This window comes from Pungitius pungitius, chromosome 5, assembly GCF_949316345.1.
Source record: "Pungitius pungitius chromosome 5, fPunPun2.1, whole genome shotgun sequence".
In the NCBI taxonomy this organism is placed as follows: domain Eukaryota; kingdom Metazoa; phylum Chordata; class Actinopteri; order Perciformes; family Gasterosteidae; genus Pungitius; species Pungitius pungitius.
Genome location: NC_084904.1, coordinates 19174110 through 19194837, shown reverse-complemented (window position 1 = coordinate 19194837; position 20728 = coordinate 19174110). Strand labels below are relative to the sequence as shown.

General features: G+C 46.9%; 5 protein-coding genes across 7 annotated transcripts; 2 read left to right on the top strand and 3 right to left on the bottom strand.

Moving 5' to 3' along the window:
- Positions 1-156: 156 nt before the first annotated feature.
- On the top strand, positions 157-3318 carry adora2aa (adenosine A2a receptor a). The gene is made up of 2 exons (XM_037482825.2): positions 157-615; positions 1545-3318. The coding sequence occupies exons 1-2, from the start codon at positions 281-283 to the stop codon at positions 2527-2529; spliced, it is 1320 nt and encodes a 439-aa protein (XP_037338722.2). The 5' UTR covers positions 157-280; the 3' UTR covers positions 2530-3318.
- A 4863-nt stretch (positions 3319-8181) lies between these two features.
- upb1 (ureidopropionase, beta) lies at positions 8182-11261 on the top strand. The gene is made up of 10 exons (XM_037483316.2): positions 8182-8341; positions 8879-9050; positions 9134-9221; positions 9327-9421; positions 9493-9651; positions 9762-9931; positions 10106-10187; positions 10487-10529; positions 10607-10761; positions 10899-11261. The coding sequence occupies exons 1-10, from the start codon at positions 8238-8240 to the stop codon at positions 10980-10982; spliced, it is 1152 nt and encodes a 383-aa protein (XP_037339213.2). The 5' UTR covers positions 8182-8237; the 3' UTR covers positions 10983-11261.
- A 63-nt stretch (positions 11262-11324) lies between these two features.
- gucd1 (guanylyl cyclase domain containing 1) lies at positions 11325-14251 on the bottom strand. Its single transcript, XM_037483317.2, has 6 exons — positions 13838-14251; positions 13612-13696; positions 13336-13501; positions 13163-13254; positions 12810-13051; positions 11325-12381 (listed from the first exon to the last, which is right to left on the bottom strand). The coding sequence occupies exons 1-6, from the start codon at positions 13842-13844 to the stop codon at positions 12290-12292; spliced, it is 684 nt and encodes a 227-aa protein (XP_037339214.1). The 5' UTR covers positions 13845-14251; the 3' UTR covers positions 11325-12289.
- Positions 14252-14372: 121 nt separating this feature from the next.
- On the bottom strand, positions 14373-17145 carry LOC119225134 (P2X purinoceptor 4-like). Its single transcript, XM_037482811.2, has 12 exons — positions 17003-17145; positions 16757-16904; positions 16549-16620; positions 15969-16041; positions 15786-15882; positions 15625-15705; positions 15388-15529; positions 15176-15312; positions 15001-15094; positions 14834-14899; positions 14645-14749; positions 14373-14530 (listed from the first exon to the last, which is right to left on the bottom strand). Exons 1-12 carry the CDS (start codon positions 17143-17145, stop codon positions 14498-14500), a joined length of 1191 nt encoding a protein of 396 aa, XP_037338708.2. The 3' UTR covers positions 14373-14497.
- A 452-nt stretch (positions 17146-17597) lies between these two features.
- On the bottom strand, positions 17598-20625 carry zbtb26 (zinc finger and BTB domain containing 26). Of its 3 annotated transcripts, none has more exons than XM_037482735.2 (2): positions 20096-20625; positions 17598-19675 (listed from the first exon to the last, which is right to left on the bottom strand). In XM_037482735.2, exon 2 carries the CDS (start codon positions 19645-19647, stop codon positions 18289-18291), a length of 1359 nt encoding a protein of 452 aa, XP_037338632.2. In that variant the 5' UTR covers positions 19648-19675; positions 20096-20625; the 3' UTR covers positions 17598-18288. The 3 variants fall into 3 exon arrangements, with proteins under 3 accessions (XP_037338632.2, XP_037338633.2, XP_037338634.2); XM_037482736.2 differs by having other exon boundaries at positions 20346-20624; XM_037482737.2 differs by having other exon boundaries at positions 20402-20624.
- Positions 20626-20728: the final 103 nt, after the last annotated feature.

The window sequence follows — 20728 nt, the reverse complement described above, 5'->3', positions numbered from 1 at the left end:
GAGCGCGTCGCGAAGAGAGATGGCGGCTCCACCTGAGGTCGAACCGCCGCGTCTGTGAGCCACCGCCGCCGAGGACGCGTCACCTGCCGCGTCACCTGCCGCGTCACCTGCCGCTTTTTTTTTTTTTTTTTTTTTTTTGTCGTTGTTGCTGTTTGCGTTTTCTGAGAGTGTGCGTCGGAACGAGTGAGGAAGCTGAGGTCGGTGGCCGCCGGGCCGCAGCTATGGTCGTTGAGGCGAGGTTTCATCCCTCCTCGTCGGTGACCTCGCCCTTCGTCTCACCATGCACGACCCCGTCCCCACCTCCCTCTACATCGCCCTGGAGCTGCTGATCGCTCTGTTCTCCGTGCTGGGCAATGTGCTGGTCTGCTGGGCCGTGTGCCTCAACAGCAACCTGCAGAGCATCACCAACTTCTTCGTGGTGTCGCTGGCCGTGGCCGACATCGCAGTCGGCGTCCTGGCCATTCCCTTCTCCGTCGCCATCAGCACCGGCTTCTGCTCCAACTTCTATGGCTGCCTGTTCATCGCCTGCTTCGTGCTGGTGCTCACGCAGAGCTCCATCTTCAGCCTGCTGGCCATCGCCATCGACCGCTACATCGCCATCAAGATACCGCTGAGGTCAGTGGCCCTTCTGAAGGAGACGCAGGGAGGTGTTTCTGAATAGTGGCTTGTTGGATGGTTAATCAAAGTTTGATTCATGCGCTATAGATGAATGAATGAATACACTTTTCTAGGTTGAAAAAATATTTCTAATTTATCCTGAGTTATAGTCTAGTTGGTTAGCATGTACAACTCCAGAATAAACATGTTGTAAACATGTTCCTAAAGAGAAAGAAAGTATGTGAAGAACAGTTTTTGTTTGTCATTTGAACCAGAAAGCCTTGGCTCAATAAGTTTATTCCTGAAATGGTGCCTCCCACGAGGCCAAGTCCCCCCGGAGCACTCAAATGAATTGTGCTTTAATTGCTTATACAGACCGTGTGACCCCCCCCCCGGCCCTCCCTCCCTCCTTCTGCAACCCCATGTAATCTTACTTCACTGCAAACCCACAGCGTTTGCAGACGTCTGCTCGGGTTTAGCATTGAAATGGTCTCAGGACGGTAGAGAACCACAGTGTCACGCTGAGTCATTGTAACGGAGGCGCATGGAGCTCAGCTTTCCTGTTTTCCCTGCAGCTGAATCATCCGTGAGCGTTATCGGTCTTGTTTTTTTAATTTTTTTTTTTACATCTGTGATGATGGGGGGCGGGGGCTTAACCTTTGCACTTTAACATCTCAAGAATGTGATAGAAACAAGACAAATATCTCAGCTGCTCTCCCACACAGGCGTACCCAAAATAAACTCTTTATACGAAGCACTGTTTGTTTACCCTCGCTCTGTTTTGTTGCGGCGAGGAGAAGTGCAATCAGTTAATTAAATTATAAATCAAAGGAGGGCGGGGGGGGAGACTTCCTCTGCTGCTTTTAAATGATGCTGTTTTTGGCCCCTCGGACGGTTTCCAGAGACTCTGCTTGACCCCCCCGTCCCCCCCGTCCCCCCTTCTCCAGGTACAACGGCTTGGTGACCGGTCAGCGGGCTCAAGGCATCATCGCCATCTGCTGGGTTTTGTCCATCGGCATCGGCCTGACGCCCATGATGGGCTGGCACCAGCTGCCCCAGAGCATCAACAGCAACTGCACGCCCGGCCTGATGAAGTGCCTGTTCGAGGAGGTGGTGGCCATGGATTACATGGTCTACTTCAACTTCCTTGCCTGTGTGCTGATCCCCCTGCTGCTGATGTTGGGCATCTACCTGTGCATCTTCATGGCCGCCCGCCACCAGCTCAAGCTGATGGAGGTGAAGGCGGTGCACGGGGAGAAGTCGCGCTCCACGCTGCAGAAGGAGGTGCAGGCCGCCAAGTCTCTGGCCATCATCGTCGGCCTGTTTGCGGTCTGCTGGCTGCCTCTGCACATCATCAACTGCTTCACCCTCTTCTGTCCCGAGTGCGAGCGGGCTCCGTCCTGGATCATGTACGTGGCCATCATCCTCTCCCACGCCAACTCCGTGGTCAACCCCTTCATCTACGCCTACCGCATACGGGAGTTCCGGCAGACCTTCCGCAAGATCATCCGGCGACACGTCCTGCGGAGGCAGGAGCCGATGGGCAGCGGCAGCGGCAGCAGCAAGCGCGGCAGCGGCAAGCGCGGCTCCATCCGCCTGAAGCCCAGCGGCTTGAGCGTTGACCTTTGCGCCGAGCCCAGCGGCGGCCGCGGGAGCTCCGACCGCTGCCCGACCGGCGCGTCTCCCGTAGGGAGCGGCGCGGCGGCGGTGTCCCGCCCCCCTCTGTCAGTCATCATCTCCCACTGTTCAAAAATAGGCCACAGCCCACTGCAAACCCTCAGACGGACTCCGATCCCGGCGGGCCGAAACACGCGGTACGCGGAGCGGCAAGCCGCTGCCGCCGGACCGGAGGACGGGGACAGGCAGGACCTCGGCTGCGACCCGGGCGGCTCGAGGACGAGCTGCTGCGGCGAGCCGGCAGACGTGTTGTGACGTCGATGCTCATGAGCCTGGCCTCCAATATTTCAACGCAGTGACTTGTTGATTTAAGGCAGACTAAAAGTCTAAGAGGTTGTTTTTGCTTCGTTTCACCCCACATGACCACGAGTCGACTGAGTGACACTCGTGTCTTTCGCACGGCACGGAAAGGCTTTCAACAGACAATAAAAAATAAAAAAAATGTACAAAGAGTTATGGTTTAATACAAACGCTCTTTGACTCGTAAAGCTGCCTGACCAAAGCTTGACCTAAATGCTGGGACACTATTGACACACTCAATCTCTTCAAGCTACTTGTTTAACCCCAGGTTGAAGTCATACGCCATAATAGTCATGTAAATATCATCCTTCCACATGTGGTCTGAATGGCCTTTTGGCTGAAGATGAAAGACGTATTTAATAAATTATTTTATTTCTTTCAGAGAAGTGTACTGTGTAAACAAACCCCCTCTGATGTATTCCACCCGACGTCATACATCACCATGAGCCCAGGGTCATTTCTTATGCAGTATTGCACCAGTCCATCCTGAGGACCCCAAACAGTGTCACCAACCTGCTTAGCAGAGTTCTCTCTCATATCTGTAAAGTTAAAACATTCTGCTCCTCTTACACTTAATCCAGCTTCATGACATAAAAGGAAGAAGGAAAGTATTTTCACCAGTGACTAGTTGGTTCATGTTAGCAATGTGATGGTTCACATGTCTCAAAGAACGTCGATAATGCAATGCTGAAATGTAAACTTTTTTGTCCGCTCAGTTACTTAAATTATATTCATGTAAATGTTGACGTCTGTGATTGGATGAATGTCTGGGATTCACTTTAAAGAGGATTCTGTGTTGACTCAAGCAAGCAAAGTATTTAAAACTACTTGAAGGTTCTACAAGCAACTTTATTTTGTATCGTTTCCTGTGCACCAGAGTTCTGTTAGAAAACCTCAGTGTCTAATTTGACCCGGTGAAAGTATAAAGAAGAACAACATGGAATCACTCTTCTCACTGATGGTCCCTTTGACTTATGTAGGGTCATTCAGAGGCATTTGTTTTACATTGAGACTGATTCATAACCAGTTAGAAGGTCCTCAAAGTAAATAAAGTGTTCTATTTGCATCCAGCAATGGACACCAAGGCCCAGTCACAGCAGCTCCAGGCTTCACGTTGGCTTTCCACCAGACGGGGTCAACTGGGTCCCGAGAGATTTCTTTATTTTCCCAGCTTTTAGGGTAGTGCCCTTTTGAAGTCCAGGTGACAGGGTGTGGACCCACTTCTTTGGGGATCATTGGAGCATTTAGCCCCACACCTGAGCCGGGAACGTTTGGAGTGAAAACACTGGTGAATTATCCCCAAAAAGCGTCACTGCGAGAGCGAACCACAACAGCGAGGGCCGTGTGCCGTAAAGGCTCCGCTGAGCCGGGAGGAGCTGCTCGTTCAGGGGGGTACGACACCTTCCACGCTGCCGCGTAGCGTGGGTGGCAGCTCCCGTCTGGCACCGCGAGGGGAGTGGAAAGAAGAAGAAGAAAAGAAAAAAAAAAGGATGTTCAACTCCTTTTCCAACATCTTTTTTTTTTCCTCCCGGTGCCAGGAGACGACAGAAAACCGTGTGAAAAAACTGGCGGTTTTATTAATAAGAAAATGTCAGGTCCCAGGAGCATTAACAAAGGGCTGGAAAGCCTCACAGCAAGCTCATCCCGACCGTGCAGATGTGCTTACTCATTCACTCCTTCCTTACTCATTCACTCTCTCCTCTTAACATTATTATATCATTATTATATCATACATCATAATAAATATTGATTATAGCCCGTTTGATTCACTGATAGAGCTGTTGATTTATCCTAGTCATATTTTGTGAGGAGACATTACAGATTATTGTTGTCTCGCTATTTCATCCCTTACAGTCTGTGCCGGGAAACAATAAAACCTCTTTATTTTGTTTGCTCTCACTGTCCCAAAATTTGAATGAGTAAAGCCCAGAGGGCCACGTCTACGTCTGTGTGTTGAGACTCCACGGATACGAGCAGCAGCCTCCCTTGTCTCCCTCTGCTCTGAAAGGAGAAGAAGAGGAGGAAGAGGTTTGTGTGTGTGTGTGTGTGTGTGTGTGTTTGTGTGTGTTTTTTCAATCTTTACGAGCTCTTTTTTCTTTGACAGCACGCCAGCAGGATGGAAATGTTCAATCTCAACTGTAAACTGATAAACTTCCTACATCATCTAAAGGAGAGATGCGGTCTGGATTCGAAGGTACTGAACAACTTCCCTCACAGTTTTATCGTAAGAGGCTAAAATCCTCCATTAAAGAAAATCAATTGACCATTAAAATTCCTTTTATCTCGCTATTAGAATCAAAAGCATCAACTCGATGTAGTCAGATTGTCTGACATCTCTGGACCACTTTTGTTGTTTTGTACAAAGCAATTTAATGATGCTCGCTAAGAGGGAATATCCTATGATTCCCACTGCACAGTGTGTGGCCCTGACGGACCTATCGGGTCCAATGGACCTGATGGATCTGATGGATCTGACGGACCTGATGAACATGTAGGAGAAGCAGCCGGGTCCGACTCTGACCAGCAGCCTGCTGGTCGAGAGGCAACGCTTCGTCCTGCTGTTCCGTGAGTGCGTTTAGTTTGACTCAAAAAAAGCTGGAGAGCAAAGGATGAACCGGAGTCAGATTCCAGCCAATTTTGTTCTATTTATGATGGATTTGATCTGTGATTCTGGTTCTGATATACTAGTTTGATCTGCTGCTTTTTTTTCTAAACAAACAATTTTTTCACATTATTTACACATACACTATGTATTTACTTGTTGCCAGATATAAGGGTCTTGAAGATGAAAAATAAAAAGTAACCCAACAACAACCAAAAATCAATAAACCAGCAGGAGAAGAACTTAACTTGCAAACAAAAGGAGAAGCACAAAAAACATTTAGAAACGAAAGATTAGATCTTTGTTATTGACCTCATAGAACAAATGATTATTTCCGTCCATCCATTCGGTAATCAATTCCCTTTTGGACGCATACAGAGTTCTCCAGTGTACTTCTATACTGTTTTTGGAAAGGGTCTTTCTTCCCTCGAAGAGGACAAGGTTTCTCCTCGACTGCATGGCTCTTCTAGCAGAAGCCAGGCATGCGTTGGGGATATCCGGCCTTTCTTGGCAATCCAAAACACCGGGTCCAGTCCCACAATGTTCCCAATCATCATCTTTATTATGAGCTCTTTTAAGTATTTCCTAAAGGCTCCGAGTGCCGTACAAGACAAAATAAGGTCCTCCTCCACCTCCTGTTCACGCACAGCACACATTCTTGAGAGGTTTTCTTTGTGTGTATCTGGTGCAAGACAATGCCTGTAAAATATTTCCTGTGCCTTATTTTGAAGTGTGAGCTGTAAACAGGCTGGGGGGATGAGATTGAATTCTATATTTGATCGTCTTCAATTAAAAAGGTATGGAAAAAAACAACGACACACTGTAATTTCCTAACTCACTTGGTGTATTCTATTGATAGCTTCAATGTTGCACAAAGGCTTTAACCACAAAGGTTGTGAAACAGCCACTCGCAAAATCTGGGAATTTCCTGGGAAAAAACATTTTGTTTTTGTTACTTTCAAGCTCAATATAAGAAACATCTTCATACATATGCTATGGTATGAAGATTGAATTGTGTTGTGTATTATCTAGGGCCGGGACTTTAGCGTGTTAATTACAATGTGAATTAAGATTAATTAATTATAGAAAAAATAACACATTAAACATTTCTTACGCATTTTTACACTTATTTTTTGCACCGCGGAACGTTTCTCAATGGATGAGTTCCGGAGGACCGATTATACTGGAGCACCAACTAGCGTTCATGACTTCAGACAACAACAAACCACAGTGAACATGAACGAAGAAGCTGACGAGACCGTGTCGGGTGGCCCCGTGAATGGGAAATCTTATTATAAACACACGGATGGAAGCGTCGATAAGAGCGTGGTTGTGTGCAAGCTGTGCAACAAGGAATTCACATCGAGCCTCAAGTATCACCTCAACGCAAAACAATTAGCAGCTAGCGTGGACGTTAGCCCGACTCCGAGTACAAGGACCCACACCCAACCCACACTGCACCAGATGCCTGGTTTAAGGACCAGGGTAACTAAGTCCACGTCTGAAAAAATAACCAATGTTCTGAATGTACTTGAAAGTATTGGTCTACTTAAAAAAACATAGTTTACAGAAGGTCTACTTACCTATAGGCTACCTGAATTTCTGAAAGTACTATATTTCTAAATATGCTATTTCTACACTTGTCTGCTGGAATTGGTTGAACAAAAATAAAAATCCATGTGAAAAAAATTACATCTCACTGTTCTCAGGTCAAATATTTATGCAATTAAAATGCAATTAATTTCGATTAATTAATTACAAAGCCTCTAATTAATTAGATTAATATTTTTAATCAAGTCCCGGCCCTAGTATTATTCTAACAGACAGTTAGAACTGCTAACGTTTTTTTAGAACTGCTGCAGATGAAAAAAAGTACATCAAATCAAAACAAGTTCTCATTATAAAAAATGGCATTTAATCATTATTATTATCGTCTTTGTGTGTTGGCCTGCATGTGAGTGCTTGTAAGCCGGTGGACCTGTAGTTCCGTAAGAAGGCGGCATGTGTTTGTGTTCTCCTCGCTAGGAGCAATTAGGAATGGATGCAGTGAGGAGGAGAAGCTCTCACCAGCCACACCACACATTAACAGAGCACGGCCGGGAATAGCTGCGGATTTACTGTAAAACTGGCATCAACAATCAGGAAAGGACCTTAAAGGACCTGAAAGGACAATGTGTGTGTATAGAACTGAGAAGGGAAAGTGTCTTATGGCTCAACACCCGTGTAAAACCCAGCAGGACTTGATTGTCCACCAGGTGGCACTGATGAGTAAATTATGGGATGTGCGCCATGTAGTTCAGTTTAACATATTAAATTACTTATTAGGTCATTTATATTGTTTTAACTCTTTCATTTATTTTTGGTTTGCAGATAAATGTTGCATTCTTAATATGAATACAAGTACAATCTACTGATAATACGACATTTATCAACTAAGTGGGATTGAACATGTGTTATCATAAACTCTTTAGGAGAACAAGTAAAACAAATGGTAACCGTGTATTTCCTGGAAATCAATCCCAGGCACAAAGTAAATCAATCACAAAGAATCAAGGTGAATTTTAAGAAACCGGCGGTAATGTGCACAATAAGATACATAAACCTGGAGGACAGAATAACGGTGGGGCTATTTTCGAGGAGAACCAGATTTATTATCAGAATATTTATAATCTGCGAATGTATTATTTCGAGATTCATTCGTGAATTTATTTATGGATTGTTATTTATATAAGATTGGCAGAATATGACGTTTACCGGAAGCCAGGTTTTAATTTCAAATGGTAATGCCGATCATGGAATTACCTCAAAGTGGAAAATAATTCGACTTGGAAGTTGAAGCGGCTTGGAGGTGTGTGTGTGTGTAGGTTGATTCCCTGCACACACACACACACACACACACACACACACACACACACACACACACACACACACACACACACACACCACGCACACACACACGGTTAATCAATGACCAGACCCCCCACCTCCCGCCCCCCTGACAGCCGCTGGAGGGACGCGCTCGTGCAAGTGAGACACCGCAAACCCCAAAGACACCGCAGAAATGTCCGCATGTGAGTTTGACTCGCTGGAGAGGACCCTGGAGTCCCACCTCCCAGAGACCGAGCTGTCGGAGGTGAAACGCATCCTGTTCGGGAAGGAGACGCAGTGAGTTGTCGCGGCAGTGCTAACACCCCCCCCCCACAAACAGGGACTTAAATCGGTGTTATTCACGGGCTCGTTCTATTCAGTTTGGGTGGACTTTGGTCCCTTTTGCCTGAGCTGCAGTGGTCAGAACACGACCTTTAAACAGTGCAAAAATTACACAATAACGTGTTGAACCTTTTTATGCATTTATTTTCCGTGTAAAAGTAGCCTGCATCATTTGCATATTTGCTCCACTGAATTCATTCATATGTCACATTTAATACATTTCGTACCATCCAAGTTAAGGCTGTAACTAACAAAATGCTTTCGTCATCGATTAAGTTGCAGATTATTTTCTTGATTCATTTGACAACTCATTTTGTAAAGAAAAGGGTGCAAAGAAGCAAAAGGCCAACTATTCAAAGCACTTTGTTCTGTCCAACGTGGGCTGACTTCACTCCCTTTTTTTTTTGCTCACTTCTCACTGCTGACTTAAAGGCCCAAGAACCCCCCCCCCCATGAGAAAAACATGGTTAACGTTGTTCCGTTCCTCCGCAGGAAGCTGGACCTCCCGACGTGTGCCGTGAGCGCCGCCGCTGAGCGGGACTTCGAGCTGAAGGCTTACAGGTTCGAAGCTGCTCAGGAACAGCTGAGGCCGCCCCGAAGGGTCCGCGTCGGACTCATCCAGAACCGCATCGTCCTGCCCACCGACGCCCCCGTCCTGGACCAGGTCAGGACCCCGAAACCCTCCCCTGCAGACCGGAAAGACAAGTCCCCCCGGGTTCAAGCCTTCTGCGGTTGTCTCCTCCACAGATCCACGCCCTGCACAGCCGCGTCGGTGAGATGGTCGAAGCGGCCGCCATGTGCGGCGTGAACATCGTCTGCTTTCAGGAGACCTGGAGTGAGCGCTCTCGTGGGGTTTTTTAAGAAACTAGCACGCGGGACAACCAGCCCGGGTGGGGGGGGGGTCTCGAAGGACACCAACCTGTCTTTTTGCTGCCCACAGCCATGCCCTTCGGCTTCTGCACCCGAGAGAAAGAGACGTGGGCCGAGTTCGCCGAGTCTGCCGAAGAGGGAAACACCACGCGCTTCTGCCAAGAGGTGAGACCCCGGGACGTAAGGTCACCAGACGGGCCCCCATAGTAACGCCGTCTCCCCCCCGTGTCACGTAGCTGGCCAAGAAGCACAACATGGTCGTGGTCTCTCCGATTCTGGAGCGGGACGGGCTGCGCGACACTCTGTGGAACACCGCCGTGGTGATCTCCAACTCGGGGAGCGTGCTGGGAAAGAGCCGGAAGAACCACATCCCCAGGATTGGAGACTTCAACGAGGTGAGTGGGCGGGTTCCAGTGGACGCACTGGTGGGAGAATGGGTTCCCCCCCATTCAACTGGCAACGCCCGCTGGGTTTGTTTGTTTGTTTGTTTTTTTTTACGCCACAGTCCACATATTACATGGAGGGCGACACTGGCCACGCAGTCTTCCAGACGCAGTTCGGGAACATCGCTGTGAACATCTGCTACGGGCGCCATCACCCGCTCAACTGGTTCATGTACAGCATGAATGGAGCGGAGATCATCTTCAACCCGTCAGCTACTGTGGGAGCTCTCAGGTAACCAACCAAATGGAGACAGTATGAAAATAACAATTGCTAAAAGGCCTCCTGGACTCGTATTAAGTCTCCCTACGCTATAGATGTTGGTATGTCTCGTACTGGGTGTAATCTAATTTGATCCAATTGTTTTACGTCCATTTAGGAATAATTCCTTTCTTTTCTTGCCTACAGCGAGCCCATGTGGTCCATCGAGGCCAGGAACGCAGCGATCGCCAACCACTGCTTCACTTGTGCAATCAACCGCGTTGGGACGGTGGGTCCGTCTCTACTACGGCAGTAGATGCAGCGATGCACCTCGGCCTTTGACACCAGGGCTGCAGTCTGGATTTAGAAAGACTGAATCCTGCTTCTACCTTTTTGTATGGATACAAAGTTTGGGATTTCGCTGAGAAAAGATCATTTCAAGCATTTAAAAGTTGTTTTTCTGTTGGTGAATGACTGACTGAAACCATTTTAGTCTCTAATTTATTGCACTGCTACAAAGCAGGAGGTTGCGTCCCCTCAACGGTCACAGCTTGTTTGACTTTCTGTTCATTCTTGCATTTCACACAGGAGCATTTCAAAAGTGAATTCACATCTGGCGACGGAAAAAAAGGTGAGAGACGTATTTCCCGGAACGGAAAAACTTGTAAATGTAGCTTCTCTAACTCGTACATCCTCTGACTTCTGCAGCCCACCATGATTTCGGACACTTCTATGGATCCAGTTACGTGGCGGCTCCTGACGGCAGCCGCTGCCCGGGTCTCTCCAGGACCCGGGACGGACTTCTCGTGGTGGAGATGGATCTCAACCTGAACAGGCAGATCAGCGACAAATGGAGTTTTAAGGTAAACGCAAGGACGCGTGTGCGTTTGTTCCTGCAGCGACCGAGGGGGCTGCTCTTGAGAGGTTTCGGATGCTTTTCGGTGATGGTGACTACAATGTACTCTCCTGGTGAGCCTGTTCATTTGACCTGTCTTTGCAGATGACTGGGCGGTATCCTGAGTACGCAGAGGAACTCGCCAAGACTGTGAGACACGACTTCAAACCCAACATTGTGAAAGAGTAGCTGATTTTCTATTAAAGTGGAGGTGCCTTCCTTTTTAAAGAGAAGTGGCTGTGATGTCACTAGAAGAATAATTGTCTGTGTCAAGCAGAACTGCCATAGAGTAATATATCAAATAAATATAAAATCAAAAATATAAATTAGTTTATAATGCCAATGTTTTTTTTTTATTTATGGGTTTCATGATTAATTATAGCTCAAATCCGCAGCAGGTTGAATTTCAAAAACGTGTTCAAATCCTTCTTTATTCACAACATAATAAATGCAGCTCGATGATTAACGTTTGAGGTTTAAATTGTGGCGTTTATTCTTACCCAAAAGCACAACTAGGAAGAAATAACTTAATAGGTTCAACAACAATTTCATGTTTTATTTAAATAACACAATTAATGCCTGGTTTGAAAAGTGTAGTGCAAAAACGTCATACCCAAATGATAAAATAAAACAAACAAGTGACAAATGCCCTAACCAATTCCAACAAAGTCAAACACGTTTTTTGCAGCATGTTGCCAAGACAACCAAACACAAGATGTTGGTTGGTTCTTTTTTCGCAATTGAAATGTATGAATGAGTCTGGTGGGTACATGTTTCAGGGTATCAATGTTCTCCTGCCGTCAGAATGAGTTCCATAGACAGACTGGCGTATTGCGGTGACATAACGAACTATGGATGATGTCACACTTAATTACCTGAGACTCTCAAAGCACAACTACTTCCTGTATTCCCTGTTGATAGAAACGGCAGGAAAAAAAAGTGACGAAAAGGTGAGTTTCTTTTCTTTTAAAGGCAAGTGGAGGGCGAGGCTGCTGATGAGCCTCTTCAGGACGTCCACACTGAACAGCACAAACCCACTGTTTATACTCAATGTCATTTTCAGCCCTGAATAACGTGCACACTATTTCCAGGTACGTTTTTTTTTCTTTCCCCCATTTCATCCTCTCAAACTGAGCTGAAGCTCAGTTTGAGATTTCAATAGCTCTTACGTGAGTCATTAAAATTCAACAAAGACGCAATAAAATCCATTTGGTCTATCTGCTAATCTCAAAGAGAATAAAAAAAAAAAATTGAAACTAATATATATATTTCTTGAAACTCCCAGCTGTTAGTCCTTCTGTGGTAGTGACTTTTCTAAGAGGGAATAAAAGCGGTGAATCTGCAGCAGGAGTGAGCAATTATGCTTCTTAGCACCGGAGAGGACGACTCGGGGGGGGGGGGGGTGGGGGATCAGCGGCACCAGGAGGCGCCGCTATCCCAAGACTGGACCTGCAGCATCGCGTCACTAAAACGATGAGTGAAATCCAAACCCTTCATCAACTATCCTTAAAGATCAAAAGGATGTCCTCGTCTGTCCCGTAGCTCCGCCGAGCCTCCTCAAAGTTGCCGACGCTGGTGCAGCAAACTCCTGGAAAGCAAACACACACACACACACACACGTCAGTTCCAAACTCGAGACACAACTGGTTAACGGCGGTGGCAGTGGATCTAGTAGAGAATTAATCAGCAAATTGTCCCTCTTTATCTTTGCCATTCAATGCGTCTGTGTGTTTGAAGGTCATATTTAGGAGATCATGTCACAAGGTCTCACCGGTATTGGATGGATTGCCGTGCAATTCTTTTCCTGACATTCACATCAACTGTAATTAACTCCATCACATGAATGTTAATACCGCAAAGTTTGATTGATGAAACTAAGTGAGCCAACATGACAACCGTAGCTTTGTTTCAAAGGCTGCGACCCATATTTTTATTAGTCAATGAACCCACTACATTTATCAAAATAAGAAAACTAAATCTTGGTGGGGGAAAAGGAAAACATTTAAGGTTGCTCACGGTCAGAATAAGCTGGGTTGTTGTAGAAAATGCAGCCAGTGGTCCTGTTGAAGCCGCACACTACGACAAAGTGACCCTGGTACTCCGGCTTCCTGCAGAAACACTTCTGGCCCACAGGCAGGAAGCAGCAGTATTTGACAGGTGAGGAGCAGAGCTCACATGTCAAGACCACGGCATTAACCAGCACTATGGCAACGTGGCCCTGCTCCAGATGGGAATGGATCTCCTGCACCGTCACCGAGCTGCGAGGAGACAAACACATGCCCGGTGTTAGGTTGGCTTTGTCTCAGGCAAAAGCTTGGGGGCTCGACTATTTGGACAAAAAACCCCCCTCCAATGCACCTCCAACTCACCATTTATTCACCACCACACCTTTGCTGTCGGCGTTAAGGAAAAGCTCATTCACTCGGTCTTCCTCTGTATCAAAGTGTTTCTTGTAGAAGGACTGAAAAGACAAGAAGGTCACAGTCACACAAACACCACTAGAACCATCTCAGACCTGGTTTAAACCGATGGAGCAAAGTACCTGATTCCTGAAGCCTTTATCCACACCCAGAGTCTGCGTGCTGAAAGAGTGTCTGATTCCTAGATGGCACATGAGGTAGGCCAGGTCAATAGTCCACACACTCTCGGTCAGCTTGAGTTCCCAGCATGCTCTCTGAAACTCCTCATCGCTGACAGGATGGAGGTACCTGCAAGATCGGACCCGTTGAGAGCCTGCGAAGGCCTTATGACGTCAAACCGTAACGTTAGATTGCACCCGGTTCTGCGTTATTCACTTGATGCAAAAAAGAGCACTTACTTCAGGACCATCCTGGAGCAAGCTAACCCACAGTCCCAGTGGTACAGCTGCCGAATGACGGGGACGTCCAGCAGCACGGCATCCTCTGGGAAAACCCGCGGTGGTCATTGTTATTAAGTTCCGAGACTCACAAAACGGCACACCTTGACGCGGCTATCGGCAGGGCAACGTGATGCTAGCTCGGGGCGTTTGCATGAAGTTGTTGATATCGGACGCGGTCACTCACCGGTCATGTTGCGGCGTTCACTGGAGGACGAGCCGCCGACTAGCGAACCCGAGACCAGCTAGGTCGGTCCTGCTCACAGCATTTTATCCGGGGTCGGGTCTCTTCATGGACGCTAACTAGCAGCGACCAGCTGCGAGTGGTACCGTTAGCCGCCGGGCTAACTGTTAGCTGCCGGGCTAACAGTCTTAACTGGTCAGGCGGCCGGCTCGCTGCATCTACGCATGGAGGCTAGCTCCTCGTCACACCACTGCAGCGCGTACAGGTGGTCATTAAACAAACGAATAAGTAAATTCAATTAGTAAGAGTATTTCTTTTTTTGGTCGACGCCTCTATCTAAGAGGCGCTCCTGCTTCACCTCACTGTTGTTTGCTAGCATGCTGAGAAGCTGCTTGTGTTCGATGGTGATCGTTTAAAGTGATGCTGCCCCCTGTTGGTGCGGGGGAGTCGCCTTTAAAACATCACACAGAGACTCACTGTAGATATTTAGACATTTCACCAGTTTTATTTGAATAATTGGAAAATTGCAGAAGATAGATAAAATCCCAATTAAGCCTACAGAGAGCTTTACATCCTGACGTCCTCTAGCATCTGACCATCACACTGGAAGAGGAACAATTCCCCAAGAAATCCTTTAATGAAAATAAAGTGAATGTGAGCGTGCTACTGCGTTCCATAGCTTGTTCCCATCGACACCTGTGTTGATATAAAAAGATTGGTTACAACCGGCACTAAAAAGATGAACCATTTTGTCAAAACAAGTAATTATAACCTGGTGTAAAATGTGAAAATGAAGGGTCGGTCACTTACAGCCTCAGTGACAGCGTCCTCATTCAGATGTGTAACTTTAAATTTGCTATAAATATCTCTTTTCCTCGTGAACTTCAACATAAACCAGTCAGAAACCCTGGGAAGCTGCAGGAAAACACACACACATCATCATGTGCGTCAATGCTTAACACGTCACATCAAGTGCAGGACTGAAACGGGTCTTCTCACCAAACTGAGGATTGAAAATGCCGCACCCAAATTCACTATGGTTGGCACAATTCCAAATTTCCCTGCCTGCAGGATAAAAGAACACCCCAGGTGTTACCAAAGAAAAGCAGAACACACACATTCTGATCAATAAGTCATTGAAATTACAAGATGTATTCCAGCCTCACAGTTCCAAAGACAATGACATCAAACCGGATCCCGTATGCTTTGATTAAGCTTCTTATCTCCGTTCCATTTTGGTCCTTGTAGTATTTTGCAAACCTAAAACCAGTTAAATCAATTTCATTTTAACAAGCCTATTTCATTTATCCACTAGGTTTAAAAAAAAAAAAAGTGTTTCACCTGAAGTTGTAGCCAGGTGCCACATTGTGGACCGGATTCTTACTGTCCAGCCTGCGGAAGCTGTACTTGGGGAAACATTTCCCTGCCCACCAGTCCAGGTCACAGCTCCAGTCAATAATGACACCGATGACGCCGCCCTTCATGAGCACAAAGCTGAGTTTAACTGTAGACAAATACAACACTTTAATCCCATTTAGAACTTCAGGGCTCACCTTCACAGCCATGTCTTGAAATTCCTCTCCGGCCTCTGAAACCACGTGTTTGAGGCGGAATATGGGGCAGTCGGGGTCTGTCGCTCGATTGAATTCACACCCCGCCAGGTATGAGGAGTTAATGTGTGACAGGATGTTTCTTCTGAGGGAGGGAGGAAGGAATACGTCTGCATGTGGCGTAACTGCACGTTTAGCATATTCTACGACGACGAGAGCCTCGCACCGAGAAACACTGACCGGTGGAAGTTGAACTTTGGGTAAGTGATGGTGTTTTTGATCAACACAGTGAAGTTCTCCGCTGCAGCCAGCAGTGCGTGTCTGCGGGACACAACGTGTCAACCCCTTATCTGCTTCACACTCGTGAACTAGAAATACTACATCATTGCATATATTCTTACTCTGGAAGCTCAGTGTCTACTTCAAGAGGGCACCATGAGCGCACCTGACAGGTCTGGGCCGTCGTGGAATAGTTCTCACACAGTCCTGTGCGTACGCCTGCGTGGAAAATGTCAAGATGTCAAGAGATGTTTGCTGTATGACATTATAAACAGCTGACGTGTGAACACAGTTTGATGTCCTACCGTTGCCTCGGGGGTTGTTGTATCCCTCGATACAGTCACCGTCATCCACACAAGTGGACGATGGGTCGGGGATCTGGAGGAGTAATTATCACGGTTAATCTGCCAGCTGATGGTGCACCACAGAAAGCCAGAAAAAAACACAGGTGTAACTGTTTAACTCTTCCCCCTCCTTCAGGTGTCAGATGTCGTTTTTTTTAATATCATTGAAAATATCTCTCCCAATTTGACTTTTCTATTTTAGTTTTTATTTGGCTGTTAATAACGAAGTTTCTATTTTAATTATTTTATTTAGAATAATTAATTTTCTTCATCTTCTTCTTCTTGTGTTCTATTTTGCAATGGTGTCAGTATTATTCTTTACACCATATTATTGTTATTATATTGTTCATATCTGTGTAGATTTGTATTTATTTTTCAATTTTAAGTCATTAAGCAGGTTGTAGTTCATTTGAAGATTTGAAGAACGACAATTAACGTAAACTACTCCTGGTTTTCATATAACAATTATCTAGCAGATGATGCTAAATCAGTGAGTTTGACATATTGACTAATAATACATACAGCAGTGTTGGTGACTCACCTCCGGACAACGTGACTGAGTTTGAAGTGGGGTAATAACCATATTGGTTAAAACAAAGAAGGAATTATCGCCCTGTGAGACAGAATAAAAGCACAAACATCACAAGGAAAAGAAATAGTTTTGACTCACATTTAAACTGTCGGTGAGTTTAGCACATGGAGAGCGTGTGTGTGTGTTTTCAATAAAGATGAAGGGTATGGTTGAATACCTGAGACGGGATGACATAATCGGCCACATCCCAAATCCGGGGGTCCATGTCAGGCGTGTTGGTGAAGGCGAAGCCTTTGACTTTGGTGGTGACGCTGCTGATGACAGAGTCCTTCTCCTGGTAGGCCTTCCGCACCACGCACACATACCTGCCACGGGACGGAGCGGCACCAGGCGGCTCGTTACGACGCTATTTCACGACTATATCAGATTTTTGTCCCTCAGCCCCCTATCGTGTGTTACTTACCCCACCACGTACAGAACCACCAGGAGCTGGGAAAACCTGAAAAAGACTCCTACCCCTAAGTTTGGAATAACCAGCGTTTTTGTGGTTTGATAATCAAACATGTAATGCAGACAGCCCCAGAAGCAGCCTTGATTCTTCCCCATCGTTGCTGCACCACTGATGGGACTACTGAGCAACATTGGTGAGTGGACAGTTTATTCAAATTGTTGTATTCAAATCTGGGTTTTTTTGCCATCGGCCTGTTTTACATGTAGTGGACATGTAGTCGGTTAAAGCAAACCACGTGCAGTAAAGACCGGACAAAAGCACTTCCCACATTTTATCTTTTTACCCGATACGTTTGCACAAAGGAGTTACTGTTGTGCATTTCTTTAGTAGATAACATGTAAAAAGGCTGGGGTCATATTAAAATGTAATTACACATGCAATTCAAGCACAATGGAACTTTGTTAAAAACTCACCACACATTTACATGCCACTTCACACTTAACACTAACAGATGAAAGCAGCTCGTAAAGCTGGGGCACACACACAGCGGAGGGTGTCAGCTGACACATTGCCTAGTCTTCTTCACATCGGGAACGCAGCTTTGACATTTTGGATGCCGCACATAACCAAAAACTTTGACTAAACATTCGCATGACTGGGGACAAGAAGAGTGTTGAAACCAACACCGATTAAGAATCGTTTTTTTTATGTATTGACTGCCATGAACACAGGATAAGATACATTGTCACATTGGTCCAAAAGTACCTTGGATATAAAGTGTGTATAAAAGAACAATTTCAGGTCATATAGATACTTTGGCATCATATTTATCCCATTATATGTAGCTCGCCTTCAATTAAATATTTTTTCAATCCCACCTTCAATCAAGCAAATAAGTTATGAAGTCCATGGTGTCATATTCTCACAGGCAAGAATGATAGGCTACACTAGACTGTATATATACACATATAAATATGTTACAGTGTTAAACATGGACACAGACATGTTAATTCATCAATAAAACTAATGAAATACAGTCATTATGTTTTGTGTTTCAGTGTTGAATTTTCAAGTACGATATAAAGGCATCTACGAAAAGAAAATCTAGAAATGAAATGTAAGGGACAGTTCCTTCCTTCATGTTTACATTCTCCAGTTAAACCCATCGGGATGAGGCCGACATTATTGGAAACCAGCCATCGTGTTCGCTCATCCGACACTCGTAGAGTACACACTGTGTCTCCTTCTTCAACTGATAACAAAGCATGGCCGATGCTTTTGCCAATCAACCGCGGCTGCTAAAAAAGGTCCACAGATTTCATTTGTCCAAAATCAAAGTCGAGCCCGCCCTCGTGCAGGTTGCCTTCGTTTGCGTTGTCGAAACTGTTCTTCCCGTGGATCTGTTTGAGGTGCTTGCGGAGAACCGGCTTGTGAGCGAAAACCATGTCACAGTAGTTGCAGCGGTGCGGCTTGTCCCCGCTGTGCAGGTTCAGGTGATCCAGCAGAGAACACTTTTGGGTGAAGGTCTTGCCGCAGATCTTACACTGGAAGGGCTTGATGCCGGCGTGGACGCGCATATGCCGGTGCAGGTTGCCCTTCTGCGTGAACGTCTTGCCGCAGAGCAGGCACATGAACAGCTTGTGCATCTTGAGGTGGTTGGCGTAGTTCTCCATCTGGCGGAAGACCCGGGCGCACTTGGGGCACTGGTGGTACCACTGGAGCGGCTTGTCGTAGTTCCTCTGGTGCGCGCCGTGTTTCTCGGCGGGAGGGGGGCTGAGCGGGTACCCGGCCGCGCCGGGCGGGGCCGCCATCTCGCTGCCGCGGCTGTCCACGGTGGAGTTGATGAGAGAGTGCTGGGGCTCGGGGGAGTGGAGGGTTGGGGGAGCGGGGCTGGTGAGCAGGTTGCCGGTGACGGAGTTTTCCGCCACGTCAGACACAGACTCCACCTTTACTATGGTGATGTCGCTCTCCACCGCACCCCGCTTCGTGCGCTTGCCCGAGGCCTGAACGGGGGACGCAGGCTGTATGATCACATCGTCGCTGCCGCCGTCGTCCACATCGGAGCCGCCGTCCACGTCGCTGCTGCCGTGGTCGTCGTTATTGTTGACGTTCCCAACTTGCATCACCTCCTCCTCATCATCATCATGACGAAGAGCAGTCCGAACCTCTGAGCGCTCTTTCTCTCTCTGAACCTGGGAGGTTAAACCCTCCTCCCTCTTCGCGCTCTTCATGCCCACATCCACGTCGTCCAGCTTGCGCGCGGACGGAGGCTTGATGAACTTGCTCAGGGCTTGAGTGCACTGCTCCACAATGTGGCCCATTTGGAGGAAGCTGGCCACTGTCAGGTAATTCACGAGCTCCAGCTCAGGAAACTCCAGCTGACCCGTGTAGCAGGAGAGCAGCAGCTGCCGGCCCACCTCCGCCTCCTGGATCATGGAGATCTGGACCTCCCTGGAGTCCTGCTGAAGGATGAACTGGTCCCTCAAGAAGGAGGAGCCGGCTGCAAACACTACCTTGTGGCCGGAGACCTCCAGCTGGTTGATGCGCACACTGACATCACAGAAGCGTTTCTGGTGTCGCAAGAGGTTCATCTTCTGCAGCATGGAGTCCCCGAAAGTGGAGAAGCGGAACTGCAGGATCACTTGGTTCTGGGCCATCGTGAACCGAGGGCCAGCGGCAGCGCACCTGTTAAGGACAAATACAAACTGTGTTCCTAAACACCACAAGTGTTTTATATTCAGTCTTTAACTCGTGGATTTCAGATGGCAGGCAGGCTCATCTGGATGTATTATTATTAAAAGGTGCATACATTTTGCTCCGTAAGCTATCTGACGTTAGGTGATCACATACTATTGGATTTCAGTATACTTGGTGAGGCTGTTCATCCTAAGCTAAGCTAACTTGTTTAACGTTAGCCAAGTTTTCCTGCTAGCATCATTGGCGACGAGTGCGGGAACGAAGTGTTGAATAGTGCAAAAAGGGCTGAATTACATTGACGTAAACCAGTGACGTTTAAAGTGCTCTAACGTTTTTATTGTGCTGCTAGTGGACATTAGTGTGAAACTGCCTTAGCTTTAGCGCCAACGATAAAGTAGCTAACATTACCGTTAGAGGATGTTATAATAGGGACGATAGGTGACGCTGGCCTGGGTTTTAACGATTCTCTTTGCGCTACACTAAGAGCATCGGGCTGTCTTGTACCTCTCCATGCCTGACATTAACGTTAGCTGATAGCTAACTAGCGCTGTGTGTAAACAAGTATTCACAGACCGCCCTCCATGTTTCTCTTTGGCCTCCTCCTGCCCCACACTTCACCTCTCACTCCGTGTGCTAACGTGCGACGCCGCTAACTAACCTGCTCTATTACAGAGGCGTTTTACTTTAACGTAGACAGTGATGCGTGTTTGGTACCCGTTAACCCTCCGTAAACAAGCCCGTCAGGGGTGTGTTGTCATCGGCACCAGTCTGTCAGACTGTCAGAGGGAATGACAGAGATGACCCGGATGCAGAAGCCCATTTAAAGGGCCAGTACACCATAAATCTATGGCTCCATCCCAAATTCACCCCCAAAAGGCCTCGAACCCTGAACCCACCGGGATTTACTGACGTCACCTGATGCATGGTTGAGCGCGTGAGACTTCAGTGCTTGAAATGGTGCAAATGCGATTGTTGCACTTGTTGCTGCAAAGTATCACATGCCCCTTATGAAGAATATGGTTAAGTGTTTTTTCCTTCTGT

Bases quoted from the DNA above. Each gene is read 5' to 3' on its own strand.
- LOC119225134 (XM_037482811.2), bottom strand. From the start codon at position 17,145: ATGGGGAAGAATCAAGGCTGCTTCTGGGGCTGTCTGCATTACATGTTT. The intron at 16,621-16,756 runs GTATTCAACCAT...TCTGTCTCACAG, and splicing joins ATTATGTCATCCCGTCTCAG to GGCGATAATTCCTTCTTTGT. The intron at 15,530-15,624 runs GTCAGTGTTTCT...TCCCTCCCTCAG, and splicing joins CCAAAGTTCAACTTCCACCG to AAGAAACATCCTGTCACACA.
- upb1 (XM_037483316.2), top strand. From the start codon at position 8,238: ATGTCCGCATGTGAGTTTGACTCGCTGGAGAGGACCCTGGAGTCCCAC. The intron at 10,188-10,486 runs GTGGGTCCGTCT...CATTTCACACAG, and splicing joins CAATCAACCGCGTTGGGACG to GAGCATTTCAAAAGTGAATT. The intron at 10,762-10,898 runs GTAAACGCAAGG...CTGTCTTTGCAG, and splicing joins GCGACAAATGGAGTTTTAAG to ATGACTGGGCGGTATCCTGA.
- zbtb26 (XM_037482735.2), bottom strand. From the start codon at position 19,647: ATGGCCCAGAACCAAGTGATCCTGCAGTTCCGCTTCTCCACTTTCGGG.
- gucd1 (XM_037483317.2), bottom strand. The intron at 13,502-13,611 runs GTAAGTGCTCTT...CCGATCTTGCAG, and splicing joins TGCTCCAGGATGGTCCTGAA to GTACCTCCATCCTGTCAGCG. The intron at 12,382-12,809 runs GTGAGCAACCTT...TTTGCTTTCCAG, and splicing joins CAACCCAGCTTATTCTGACC to GAGTTTGCTGCACCAGCGTC.
- adora2aa (XM_037482825.2), top strand. From the start codon at position 281: ATGCACGACCCCGTCCCCACCTCCCTCTACATCGCCCTGGAGCTGCTG. The intron at 616-1,544 runs GTCAGTGGCCCT...CCCCTTCTCCAG, and splicing joins GCCATCAAGATACCGCTGAG to GTACAACGGCTTGGTGACCG.